The 13854-nt window shown below is 39.5% G+C and overlaps 1 protein-coding gene across 4 annotated transcripts in view; it reads left to right on the top strand.

The window, feature by feature from the left end:
- MAP2K5 (mitogen-activated protein kinase kinase 5) overlaps positions 1-13854 on the top strand; it is a 320772-nt gene that overhangs the window by 200093 nt on the left and 106825 nt on the right. For all 4 annotated transcript variants that reach the window (XM_037833600.1, XM_037833604.1, XM_037833603.1 and 1 more), the window contains one exon: positions 2924-2995. In XM_037833600.1, the coding sequence (XP_037689528.1) occupies positions 2924-2995 (72 nt within the window). The remainder of the gene's footprint in view (positions 1-2923; positions 2996-13854) is intronic.

The raw sequence follows: 13854 nt of genomic DNA, 5'->3' as shown, positions 1-13854 counted from the left end.
TTAGGCACAATTATAAGCGGGGTTAGCCTCTTCTTTCAGCAACAAGCTTCATAGGGGCCAGCCCCAAGACAGAGGTCTCAGCACATCAAGCCATCAGTCCCCAGTGTTTGTGAGAACATTAGCAACAATCCAGGTGAGGAAGTCCAACACCTCTGCATTCTCCCCCAGCTCTTCAGGGGGGCGTCTGGGGGATTTTTGATATACTGAGAAGAACCCTGATTTTGCAATCAGACATACTTTAGTTTGAATCCTGGCCCTGCTGTTGAACAGTACACTTAATGCTAATCCAAGCTCTAGACTTGAGGAAGTCACTTATCTTTAGTAAGCCTCAGTTTTTTGTTTCTTTTAATTTTTAAAAACTTTATTGTGGTAACATATATACAACCCAAATTTTCCCATTGTAACCAATTTCACGTGTTCAGTTCAGTGGTATTAATTACATTCTCAATATTGTGCTACCAACACCACTATCCATTACCAAAACTTTTTTATCACCCCATACAGAAACTCTGTACCCATTAAGCAATAACTCCCCTTCCCCTCCCCTTTGGCTGCTATAAACTTTTAATCTACTTTCTGTCTCTATGAATTTGCATATTCTAGGCATGCCAATAAGTGGAATCATATATATTTTTCCTTTTGTGTCTGGCTTATTTCATTCAACATGATGTCTTCAGTGTTCATATTGTAGCATGTAATAAAACTTCATTCCTTTTCATAACTTAATGGTGTTTCATTATATGTATTACCTCATTTTGTTTTTTCATTCATCTGTTGATGGACACTTGGGTTGCTACCATCTTTTGGCTATTGTGAATTATGCAATGATGAACATTGGTATACAGATATCTGTTCGAGTCCCTGTTTTCAGTTCTTTCGGGTATATATCTAGAAATGGAATTACTGGTCACATGGTAATTCTGTTTAACTTTCTGAGGAATCACCAAACCAGTTTCCACAGCAGCTGCACCATTTTACATTCCCATCAACAATGTACAAAGTTTCCTATTTCTCCAAATCCTCTAAGCCTCAGCTTTTACATCTGTAAAATGTGGGCAGTAATATCTACCTTTGCAAGATTGTTAGGAAGTGTAGAGGACAGAAAGTATCTAGCCCAGTATCTGGAAAATCCTTAAATGATAACTATTACTATCTTTCTTATATAGTTGAAGTAGCATTGTGTGATGGTTCGTAATGGAAACTAAGCCTTTCTGTGCCTCATTTTCCTCATCTGTTAAATGGGGATGATAATAGAACCAATCTAATAAGACTGTTTATGAATCTGAAATGAGACACACAAAAAGCACTTAAAACAATTGCCAGCACATGGAAATCCCTCAATAAATGGGAGCGATTATGATGATGATGGTGATGATGATGATGATGACAATGATGTCCTGGTACCTGTTGAACTAGCTAGAATTGGAAAATGGATTCATTCATGTGTGAACAAGGATCTTGAAAAATGATGACTTCAGGGATTAGAACATAGAACATGTAACTAAAAGTGGCAGGAGATTGGAATGACCATGTCTATTAGCATTTTGCAGAATTGGTCACATGACTCTTGGCCCTTGGAAAGAATTATTCCTGGTAGGAAAGGAGTTTTGCAATTAAAGAAACAAATAAAGGAAAGGAAGTAAGGCAATCCATCCTGCTATATCTAATCAGGACTTGATTTAATTTTATGGAAAGCGGTCTGGAGAGAAGACAGCAAATACATTGCAGTGGCCCAGTGGATTGGAGTGGGAAATAGGTTACAAAATTCTGGGTCCTGAGTAAGCCTACTTGCCAAGACATAGGACTTAAGATCTTCCCCGCTTACCTGAGAGTACCTCACCTGCATATCCCACACCTCTGGTATATCCCCTACCTGTCAGTGGTAGATGCCCGTTTCCTCCATCTGCAGGGTACCAGGCTTGCCCCTGACCGCAGTTACTCTTAGAGGCTCCCATGGGAGCTCTGAAGGATGGTGGCTATGGTGGCTGCTGGGAAATTCAAGGGAGGTGCAAAGAATAGAATGCTGTCTTGGGTTCCAAGAAGGCTGTATGGATTATGAGCTCAGCTCTGCCATGCCCAGCTCTGTAACCTTAGGCAAAACCATTCCACCTCAGTTTCTCGTATTCATTTGTTCATGTGTTCATTCAAAAGACTTCCGTGAAGTATCCCACTGAATGCCAAATCCTGGAGGGAAGAGAGACCAGGCAGCACCTGCTTCAATATGAAATTATTCATGTTGAAATAGAGAGTGTATGTGTAGTGACTTTCTAGACCAGGTATTTGCTACACATCTGAATGGAGGACCAACAGTCCCAGATGGGCTTTTCAAACTGTTCCTCAGTATATGTCAAACGAAATTCTGATAAGTGGAGTAAAATGTTAGTAACAGGTGAATCTGGGTAAGGGAAATATGAATATTCTGTTTACTATTCTTACTCTTTCTACTTTCCTGAAAGTTGGAATTATTTCCAAATAAAAGGTTAGCAAATCAAAAATAGAAGAGAGCCTGGTGCTCCAGACTGATCTATCAAAATGTAAATAGATAATACTGTACATTGTTGTGTAATTTGTCTCTTCACAACTAAGACCACTGGACTTGGTGGGAGAAGACCTGGGTTCAGGTCTCAGCTCATGTACTAAATTAGGACCTTGCCTAAATTACTTCACTATTCTTATCCTCCTTTTTTCAACTGTAAAATAGGGGTAAGAAAGCCTTCCTCACAGGAACTTTGCGGGTATTCATTGAGATCACGTATACTACGCGCGCGCACACACACACACACACACACACATAAAGTTGTTTTGCTCTCCATAAGATGCTACATTAATGTTGGTGGCTACCTGCCTTAGCTGAGCTCAGCTCATGTTCTATTTTCTGGAGGAGCTTGCATCGACTCACCAACCCCAATCTGTTTTCTTACAGCCTGAAAGAATTTCAGGGGAACAGTATGGAATCCATTCTGATGTCTGGAGCTTAGGAATCTCTTTCATGGAGGTATGTTGTTGTTTTTTAATAGACACTTCTATGCATATCTGTACTATGTGCTCTATTGGGAAGAATAAAGATTTTGAGAAAAAATTAAACTGAACCTCTACTTTGTTATGTTTAGTGTACACGGAGTTTGACTCTAGAGTCCTTATTTTGATATCCTTGCATGGCTTGTGAACTGGCTCTGAAGGTTAGTCTAAAGTGTCATTTCTCACAGATCACTTACTGAAGGCTTACCTGGGGTGCTTATTAAAAATACAGATTCCCAGACCCCATTTAAGACCAATTAAATCCAAATCTTTAAGAATCTGCATTGTTAATATGTTCCCTTGATGATCCTTATGCACATAAATCTGAAGAACCTGTGTCTAAAAGTGGGACTCTGGAAAAGTTCCGCCTGATGGTAGCCTTGTTGGAACACATATATAGCTTCCAAAGGTGATAAATTTAAAGGGTACAGCCTTACTTATTTGGATGTATAAGTTCTATATGTTTGTTTAAAAATTAAAAAGCCACCTTATTCCATTAATCATATCACTTGTGTGTGTGTGTCTGTATGTGTGTATAGTGGTGTTGGATGGTTGGATCTGGGGTAGTGGGAGGTTACATGTTTAGCATAATTTTAATGTCTTTACTTTTTTATAGCTGTATTTAGAATGGACTTTGTCTTAGTATACTAGATGTCGCCCTACTGGAACTCTGTGCTAAGGTTTCTATAAAATGACCATTGATCTATAAGGAAATGCATAAGGTTTATATTAGAAGAACAACTGACTCCATTTGAATTATAGTATTATAGAGTTTTGATACTCATCAGTTGCTTCAAGAATTGTTTCTCACATACATTGATTCAGTTAAAAGTGGACTTTTTAAAGAGTAGAAAGTACTCTTTTAAAATAAGATCATGGATAAATAGAGTTAAAATCACAATTTTATCACTTTTTTGGTCAAATATTTTTTCTGTGGTTTTTATAATACATGAATGTAATTATATTTATAAGGAAATTTCTTCAGACTCATTTCACCTGCACTATAGAAAGAAAGCAAAAATAAAGTGTTCAATGTTTATTAAACCATATTCTTCTGCTTCTTCATAAAAGAGAATCTAAGAGGAAATAGAATTTGTATAATCAGCAGAGAGGTTAGCAATGTTTCAGGACAGATGCTCAGAACTGAAGTCGCCCAACAGAATCCTGAAGGGCTTGTTCAATTAGCCTGTTTCAGTGGGAATCAGAAGTTGCTGTTATATAATTTCCCTTCACATATTTTAAATCATTGTCACTGAGTATATTTTTTAATAAATGACCGGAAGTAGTGTAGAACAATTGAGATGTTATGTGGTTTAGAAACAAGAATCCTAGATTGGGAACCTAGATTGCGGTTCCAGCTTTGCTACTAGTTTTCTGGGTGACCTTGTGCAAGCCACTCTTCCTTCTGGCCCCAGTTTCTTCATCTGTAAAATAAGTTGGTTAAGCCAGATGATCTCTAAACCCCTTTCCAGATCTAACATTTCTATGACTCTAAACAGTCTGCTATTATCTTTCCTTAGTTTTCACACAACAACTTTAGGGTTTTGTAACTTAGACAGTGACATGCCCTAGCATGGCATAAAATACAGAGGGATAGCAAAACTGTAAGAGAGCATAGCTAAATAGATTTAAGATTTAGAGTACATATAAATGTTCAGCATTCATTTTTTCAACATATATTCATTCATGTATTGAGCTCCTGCTATGTAGTCAATGAGGATATAATAATAGAACACTCAAGTATTGGCTCTCATGGAGTTACATATAGTGAGGTGTGGGGCATGAAGGGAAAGACAGAAAACAAAGGGATAACTATATGTAACTTGTCACATGGTGGTAAATTCAATGGAAAAAATAAAGCAGGGTGAGGAGATAGAAAGATGATGGTGTAGGGAAGTTCTGTTCAGACAGCAACATTTAATCAGAGACTTGAGTGCTATGAAAGGAGTGAGCTATTTGGCAATAGGAAGTACAAAGGCACTAAGATGGAGTGTGTTCAGCGTGTCTAAGGAAAACAAAGGCTAGTGTGACTGGAATGGAGTAAGCAAGAGAAGAATGGGAAAAAATAAAGTCAGAGAGGTAGCCAGGGACCAGTTCATATAAGGCCTTTACATTTTATTCTGAGAGAGATGGGAAGCCATCAGAGGGTTTTGGCAGAGGAGTGACATGATCTGACTTAGATTTTCAAAGGATCACTGAGTGCTCTGTGGAGCACAAATTATAATACAAGGACAAGTGTGGAAGCAGGGAAGATCACTTAAGGTAGGTAAATAGGTAGGTTTGTAGATCAATAGAGTGATGCCAAAAAAAATCATATATTTATATGCATATTGAAATATATGTCTGCCAGCATTTTGCCAGGTTCTGGGAATGCAGAGATTAATAACAAACACTCTTTGAAGTATAGGGAAAGAGATTTTCATTGATATATTTGGGGACTTTGTTGATTAGGTTCATTATTCTGTAGATAAACTATTAAATGGTCTCTGGAAGACTGAAGAAAAGATACTAAATTTGTTCAATTGTGGAGGAGTAAAGAATAGGGACTTGTGTGAAGAAATGTCAACATTGAGTGTGGGACACCTGAATACCAGGAATGTGTTGGTTCATGTGGATGAAGTGGGGAGCAGAAGACTACTGGAATGGTCAGGGGTTAGAGCCAGGAAAGGGTAGGCCTTCTGGTGATCCCTGCGAGGATCCAGGTTAAAGCAGAAGGAAAGGAGGTATTGTCATAGGATGTAAAATCAGATTATGATTATGATCATCAAAAAGGGTTTGTTGAGTACCTCTTTGTGTTTGATAAAATGGTTTCAAAAGGAACTAGGTGATTGCAGCCCCTGTCCCGTAGAAGCTTATAATCCACCGAAAGCAAGTGACAAATACGATCAAATAGAAATGGTAGGCAGGTAAGTCACTAGAGCATAGAGTGAGGCCCCTGACGAGTTTTATACCAAATTCATTTGGGGTCCAAGGTAAAGAAAAACACATGCTAGAAGAGGAGAATTGAGGTTTTGAGTCCAAAAATTGTGGGTGATGGCATAATGAAGATGAAAGAGAACCCCAAGTTTCTTTTTTTGCCTAGGGGCAGATGCAATGAGAACATTACCTAAAGGGATTGACAAGTTAGTCCAAAAGATGCACTTGAAGGCCAAGATTCTTCTTTGTTTTCACCAAAGGATGCTTGGAATAGATGTGGTAACATCCTGTGTACAATCACTTGAGACAGAGAAAAATGAGAATCTTGATAGCATTTTAAGACTCTGAAGAACAAATTACATTCTGAAAGTGAATATCTTAAAAGAAATAGTCAACATCTTCAAAGAAGAATTGCTTCTCTTCTATTTATCCTCAATTTTAAAATCAAGGATCCTTTCCCAGGTGTGGGTTCTGAAGAGTAGAAACAGTCATTCATTCAATAATTATTACTTAAGTACTTACCATGTACTGGGGCGCTGAAGGGTGGGACCCACATAAACTAAGATGAGCCACATCTGATAGAGAAGAAAGACAACTAAAGCTCAGTTCAAGGTGATACAGTCTTTAATCGAGATGTTTAGGAAGTACTGTGGGCCACAGAGAGTGGGAGTGAGGGGGTAAGGTTTTACATGGGAGTAGGCATTTGAGTTGGGTTGGTCTTGGGGGGAGTCTGCCACTAGGAGAAAGAGGGAAAGGGATGGAGGAGCCTCTCTGCATCCCCCATCACACTCTGGCTCCTTGTAAACACTTCAGATGAGATCAAATGACTTAGTATGTGGGTATTTATTTAGTGCAATTCCACTACCCATTTGTGGGGGTACCTTTCTCAAAGCGTTTTAAATCTGGGTATACCTGGTTAAGAAACAAATGGGTTTAAAATATAGGAAACTGAGCAGAGGAATTTCCCTGAATTTATAAAGAATCAGATAGGTACAAAAATGGAGCTTGAGTTTTCTATCCCTTATCGTTCTCCCTCCTCCATCCCCAATTCCATAAACTCTTGACCCATCCCTGAGACTTGGTAATGCAAGAATCAGAAGATTGTTTCGTTGTTTTAAATTCCTGAAATAACAAGGTTCTGGCTCTCACCCTTGCTTGCCTTCTTCATGCTGCCCCTTCCCTTGCTGTTTGCTGTCACAGACACATGGGCAGTCATAACAAGCCCTCCCACCACACTCTTCATAAAAGATGATGCCACATGCCATTAAAATGTGCCATTAAAAAAAATCACAGACAGGTACATTTGTGCCTTAAGCAAAGAATCTTTAATATCAGACTGTCTTTTATCCAGGGACAGAAACCACCCCCATCTCCTCTGAGTTACTCATCCCTCTTTTTGTGAGATAAACTGGATCCTTTCCAGGGTTTTGTCAGCAGTAGTAACATAAGGATGGAAATTACCCTTAAGGTGGCAGGGGTGGAGGGAGAATGAGAGTATTCAACTTGACTAGACACTTGACTTCTTTCTTCGCTGTTCATTTCTGGTTTTCAACTCAGTCCTTTAGAAACAATGTATTTCCCCTCATGTGGATTATTTATGGAACCAAATAAGGGGACTGCCATGTGCAGAGATTGTGTGGGCTCTATCTATAATGGGGAAAAGAATCAGATGAAATTGCAGTTTCCTTGAACCTTCATGACAGGAATCAGCATGGACACACACACACACACACACACACACACACACACACACACACAGAAGGAAAGTGAGATCTACTGACAAGGGTATAAAATGGGACAACTAGGACAAACTAGGTGGTTTAATCCTCCTCCAGGATATTTATTTGCCTCTCCAAGAAAGCTACAGATTCAGTTGACTTGGTGATTTTTAGGACCATTCACCCTGGTAGTTGCTATTCAAGACTTCAGGGCTAAACTTTGAAATGTAAATGAGTTTGGTATACAATAAGGGTTTTATTTTACCAAGTTTGATGGTTTTGTTTAATCCTTAGGGATCTGTGGGCAGGGAATGTACCTAAAACATTTTAGGGCACAAATTCTTGATTTTACAGGCAATGCAGTGCTTCTCTCTTCTCCCACAGAATGGCTCCAGGAGAGAATCCCTCTCTTGGTTTTCATTAGTCAGTTATTCAGTTCATATTCTTGCATCATTTGAGTCACAACATAATTCTGTTGGTGAGAAGTAAACAATCATATCTGCAAAAGCTGACTTGTAACTTGGGTCTTCTTGGTCTAAAAATAAATCAACATGTACCCTCCTCTAGTCTTGCATTTGCACTATCCAGGATGATGCATCTACATTTACAAAGGCACCAAGCCAGTACTGTAATATTCTTATTCTGAGTATGTTCTGCAAGTGCATGTTCTGGTTTGTGATTCTATCTGGCGGTTTATTATAAACCTTATTAAGGTTGGTGGTGAATAATCTTCTGACAGGCTTTTCTGCAAGAGTCAGACTGAAAGCCCCATCTTTAGCACATGCATTTTGCTCTTTTCATTTGAGTCTTTGCTCTCTCTGCCTTTGTTTGCCTCCTCTCTACGCCAGTCTCTTGAGTCTGAGGCATAGAACAATCTGGCTCGATGTGCTTGGTTAATTGGTGTGTCATCTAGTCCTCTGAGACCCCTCTTCAGCATGATCACTGTTTTATTGAAGTGGTTTGAATGATGTGTTAAGTGATGAAAGCAAGGCCATGGCTTAGAAAAATGTCTCAAAATAGGTGAAGAAGATATTCAGAGAGCCACACAAGGTCATTATCATCAAAGTAACACCATCTTCTGAAGATTTAGTGAGTTCTATTATTTTGACAAAGAGGATTTTTGGTGTGAGTTTTAGAATTACCTTTACCAAGTTAAAAATAAATCTGTAGAATACTTTGTTCTTCTCTGTGCATCTCTTCCTTCTCCCCAAGATACTGTTTAAATACCTTTCCTTCATAATGCCAACTCTGATCTCTCCAGCTGAAAGTTACATCTCCCTCTCATGATCTTCATCTGCATCTTTCTTACGGCATGTACACGTTCCACTTTGTATTATAATAATAGTAAATATATCATGATGCCTTGATGACAAGACTCAAGTCTAATTCTCTTATAATTTCCTACATTATCTAGCACAATTCCACTGCCCTGGTAGGTACTCAAGAAATCTTTTGGACTCAATTTCTCCATCCTTTTGTAATGGTTTTAAAGCAGTTTCTGAAAATAAAGATCAAAGTTTACATTTTGATGGAGGCTTGTATATATTAAGTGCTCATAAATTTTCATTGAGTTAAATTAAATAGATTACAAATGTTTTGCATGTTAAGAACAGCTTTCTCTTCTGCCAAGGTATCAAACCCAGATTTAAATTCCACCTCTGCCTTTATAAGCCTTGGAAACTTGGTTAAGTCATTTACCTCCCTGGGCCTCAGTTTCTTCATTTTTACAGGAGAATCTGTTTCAGAGCTACTGGACAAAGGTCACGATGAGAAAATTAAATAAGTATTCCCTCACCTTAAAAGGAATTACCTTTTGAAATGTTTAAATTTGGTTCATAAAGTTTACCAATTTGGTTAAATAAAATAAGTGGAGATTCATACCAATAGAAAACCTAAGATGGCGGCTAGGTAAAACAGGGCAAAAAAACACCTCCGTGAAAAATACTAGATAAAAACCAGAAAGTGACCGAGAACACCACTTCCAGAGTAGCACCAGCCAGACAAGGTCTGCTAAATCTACAGGGACCGTGCATTTGGTGAAACCAGGAGTCTGCATTCCGAAACAAGTGAGTGAGTCGGCTGAAAGTCCCTTGGCCACGCTGTGGTGTGGTGATGGTGGATTGGCATTTGGAGACAGACTAGTTCTTTAAAAAAAAAAAAAAAAAAAAGCCCGGGAGCAGCTGCAGATACGACGGGGAGAGGGCTGGGCTAACGCCTTGGTGTCTGGCGTGGAGGATACCCTTTCCCACACCCACTGCTGATTGTCTCGGGCCCAGGGGAGCAAAGGGTAGCCAAAAGGAGAAAAAACACATGACTTGGCAGCCATCTCCCCAGCAGGCGGGGGCACTCCTACCCGGGACGAACCCACAGCACGGAGCCATGCCAAGAAACCCAGTGCGACAGGGAGTCTTTCCCGCAGCACCACGCACACGCCACAATATCTGCCATGGGCAGTGGCCTTTAATACACCCATGGCTGATTGTCCCCAAGCTGGGAGAGCGGAGCTGTGTGGAAAGGGGGAAGTTAATGTGTCCCATTCAACCATCTTCGAAGCGGGCTGGGAATGCCCCTGCACGGCCTGGTGTCCCAGGGCTTCCCTGGAGGCCGGCGCACACTTGTGACGTGGCACAGCCCTCCCTCCCTCAGCAGAGGTCCTGGAAGAGCACAGCAGGGAAGGGGGAACCACTCGGAAATCCCAGGGAACCTACGCCAATACCAAGGACTTTTGGGTCAGCGGCAGAGAACAGCCTTAAATCTCCAGGAACACCTGGGAGGTTTGATTATTAAAGCTGCCCTCCCTCCCTAACTGCTCAGACACACGCCCCTCATTCAGGGCAGACAGCACCGACAACACGCCCAAATTAAGTGCACCAATTGGACCCCACAAGAATCAGATCCCCACACACCACAAAGACAAAGTTAGGGAGAACTGACTTGAGGGGAATAGGTGACTCACGGACGCCATCCACTGGTTAGTTACAGAAAGTGTACACCACCAAGCTGCAATTCTGACAAATTAAAGATCAAGTAAAGCAAATGCCAAGAGGCCAAAAACAACAGAAAATCTTAAAGAATATGATAAAACCAGACGATATGGAGAACCCAAACCCAAACACCCAAATCAAAAGATCAGAAGACACACAGTAGTTGTCACAATTAATCAGAGAACTACAGACAGGCAACGAGAGCATGGCACAAGACATAAAGGACATGAAGAAGAGCATGGCACAGGATATAAAAGACATAAAGAAGACCCTAGAAGAGCATGAAGAAGATACTAGAGTAAATAAAAAAATAGAAGATCTTATGGAAATAAAAGAAACTGTAAGCCAAATTAAAAAGACTCTGGATACTCATCATACAAGATTGGAGGAAGTTGAACAACAACTCAGCTTCCTTGAGGACCACAGAACAGAAAATGAAAGAACAAAAGAAAGAATGGGGAAAAAAAATAAAAAAAAATCGAAATGGATCTCAGGGATACAATAGATAAAATAAAACGTCCAAATTTAAGACTCATTGGTGTCCCAGAAGGGGAAGAGAAGGGTAAAGGTCTAGAAAGAGTATTCAAAGAAATTGTTGGGGAAAACTTCCCAAACCTTCTACACAATATAAATACACAAATCATAAATGCCCAGCAAACTCCAAATAGAATAAATCCAAATAAACCCACTCCAAGACATATTCTGATCAGACTGTCAAATACTGAAGAGAAGGAGCAAGTTCTGAAAGCAGCAAGAGAAAAGCAATTCACCACGTACAAAGGAAACAACATAAGACTAAGTTGTGACTACTCAGCGGCCACCATGGAGGCGAGAAGGCGGTGGCATGACATATTTAAAATTCTGAGAGAGAAATTGCCAACCAAGAATACTTTATCCAGCAAAACTGTCCTTCAGATTTGAGGGAGAGCTTAAATTTTTCACAAACAAATGCTGAGAGATTTTGCTAATAAAAGACCTGCCCTACTTCAGATACTAAGGGGAGCCCTACCTACAGAGAAACAAAGAAAGGAGAGAGAGATATATAGAGAATTTTAACAGACATATATGGAATATTACATCCCAGGTCACTGGGAGACACATTCTTCTCTAATGATCACAGATCTTTCTCCAGAATGGACCGTATGCCGGGACATAAAAGCAAGCCTCAATGAAATAAAATAAAATAAAATAAATGAATTTGTTCAAAGCACATTCTCTGACCACAATGGAATACAAATAGAAGTCAACAACCATCAGAGACTTGGAGAATTCACAAACACCTGGAGGTTAAAAATGAGGGGGAGATGAAAACATTCACAGATAATCAAAAGCTGAGGGACTTCATCACCAGTAATCAGTCCTGTAAGAAATGCTAAAGGGAGTTGAGCAGGCTGAAAGGAAGGGACACTAAACAATTGACTGAAACTACATGAAGAAATAAAGATTTCCAGTAAAGATCACATGGTAAATATAAATACCAATACTTCTGTATTTTTGACTTATAACTCCACTATTTACTTCCTACAGGATCTAAAATACATAAACTGTAATGATAAATCCGTGGTTTTGGACTCAATGTAAAACATGTAATTTTTGACAAGAACTACATAAAAGTGGGGGAATGATGGAGTATAGGAACATAGTTTATGTGTCCTATTGAAGTTAAGTTGGTATCAAAGAAAAACAAGATTGTTATAGATTTAAGATGTTAAATTTAAGCCCCACAGTAAACACAAAGAAAGTATCAGAGAATATGACCATAGAGATGAAAAGTAGAGTAGGGGTTCCGAGAAGTGGGGAAGGGGCAATGAGGAGTTAAGAAATGAGAGTAGGGTTTCTGCTTGAGGTGAAGGGAAACTTCTAGAAATGGATGGTGGGAAGGTGATAGCATTGCAACATTCTAAATGTGATTAATCCCACTATTGGAATGCTAGGGAGGGGGTGGAATGGGAAGATTTAGGCTATATATATGTTTCCACAACTGAAAAAAAAAGAAAGAAAAGACTAAATAGATGACAATTAAATGCCAAGGATGATCCTGGATGGGATCTGAGGATGGAGGAGAGGAGGCTCAAAGAGACACAGATAGGACACAAGAAAAAAAAAAGGAAATACAGAATCTAAACTTTATATCAATGTTGAATTTCTTGAACTTCTTAGCTGCTCTTAATAAGATTGCATAAAAGAATGTTCTTGTCCATGGGAAAGGTATATGTGAATTATATTGTTTGTTAAAGATATGTGCAGCTTGCTCTCATATGTTCAGAGGACAGAGCAATAGATGATGGATGATAGGGAGGGAGGGAGGGAAAGAAAGAAACGGAGGTGTGACAGGATGTTAAAGGTGGTGGATCGCGATATCGGGGGAGGGGGGTCGGGGTATGATGGAGTTCTGTGTATGGGATTTGTACTGTTTTTTGCAACTGTTACTGTAAAATTGGAATTTATTTCAAAATAAAATTTATTAAATTAAAAAAATAATAAGTGGAATGTAGGCTTTAGCTTCCACTCTCATCTCAAACACCACTAAAATAATCATAAAGGGATTTTTTTTTTTAAAGGCTTAAAACCATATGCACAAAGAGAAAGGGAGAAGAGACAACAGCAGCTAAACTTTGGTAGTGGGAAAGCAGATGGACAACAGCAGACAACATAGCAGGGTGGAGAATGCTGAGTCCTAAGCCAGAAGTAAAAAAAGCAAGAAGCCACCTGATTTACTGTAGAAACCCCAAAGGCTTGGAAATTGGTGGTACCAGATGTCTGGAACTAGGAGTGAAGGTGGGGCAAAGAAAGAAGGATTGTTTAAGTCTGTTTGAGAAGCACGTAAACTGTTATACCCACAGATCTTCTCTCCAACTCTTCACGGACAGTTGCCCCTCCACTGTAACAGAAGACTGGTTGGAGGATTTTGGTTTGTTTTTGTTTTTTTTTAAGAGAGTAAAATAAGTGATACCTGTTAGAGTTGATGGCTGCATTTCCTTACTGAATACACAGGCATTAAGTAAAAGTTTAGATTCTGAATTTTGAGACCTCTCAGCCTTCTTACCCTGTTTCTAGGACAGTGGTACTCAAGTTTATCTTTCAAACAGAAAATTTTAGGAGACTTTCTCTAGGGAAATCTGACCAGAGAGAAGATCTAGACATTGGGGGTTCCCCAGGGAAGCACTTGTCCAAGTAGATCATCTTACAGGAAAGCCTTCAGTTTACAAATTCCACCC

Source organism: Choloepus didactylus, chromosome 4 (assembly GCF_015220235.1).
Source record: "Choloepus didactylus isolate mChoDid1 chromosome 4, mChoDid1.pri, whole genome shotgun sequence".
Classification (NCBI taxonomy): Eukaryota; Metazoa; Chordata; class Mammalia; order Pilosa; family Megalonychidae; genus Choloepus; species Choloepus didactylus.
The sequence above is the reverse complement of the archived record's forward strand: the minus strand, read 5'-3'. Positions and strand labels throughout refer to the sequence as shown.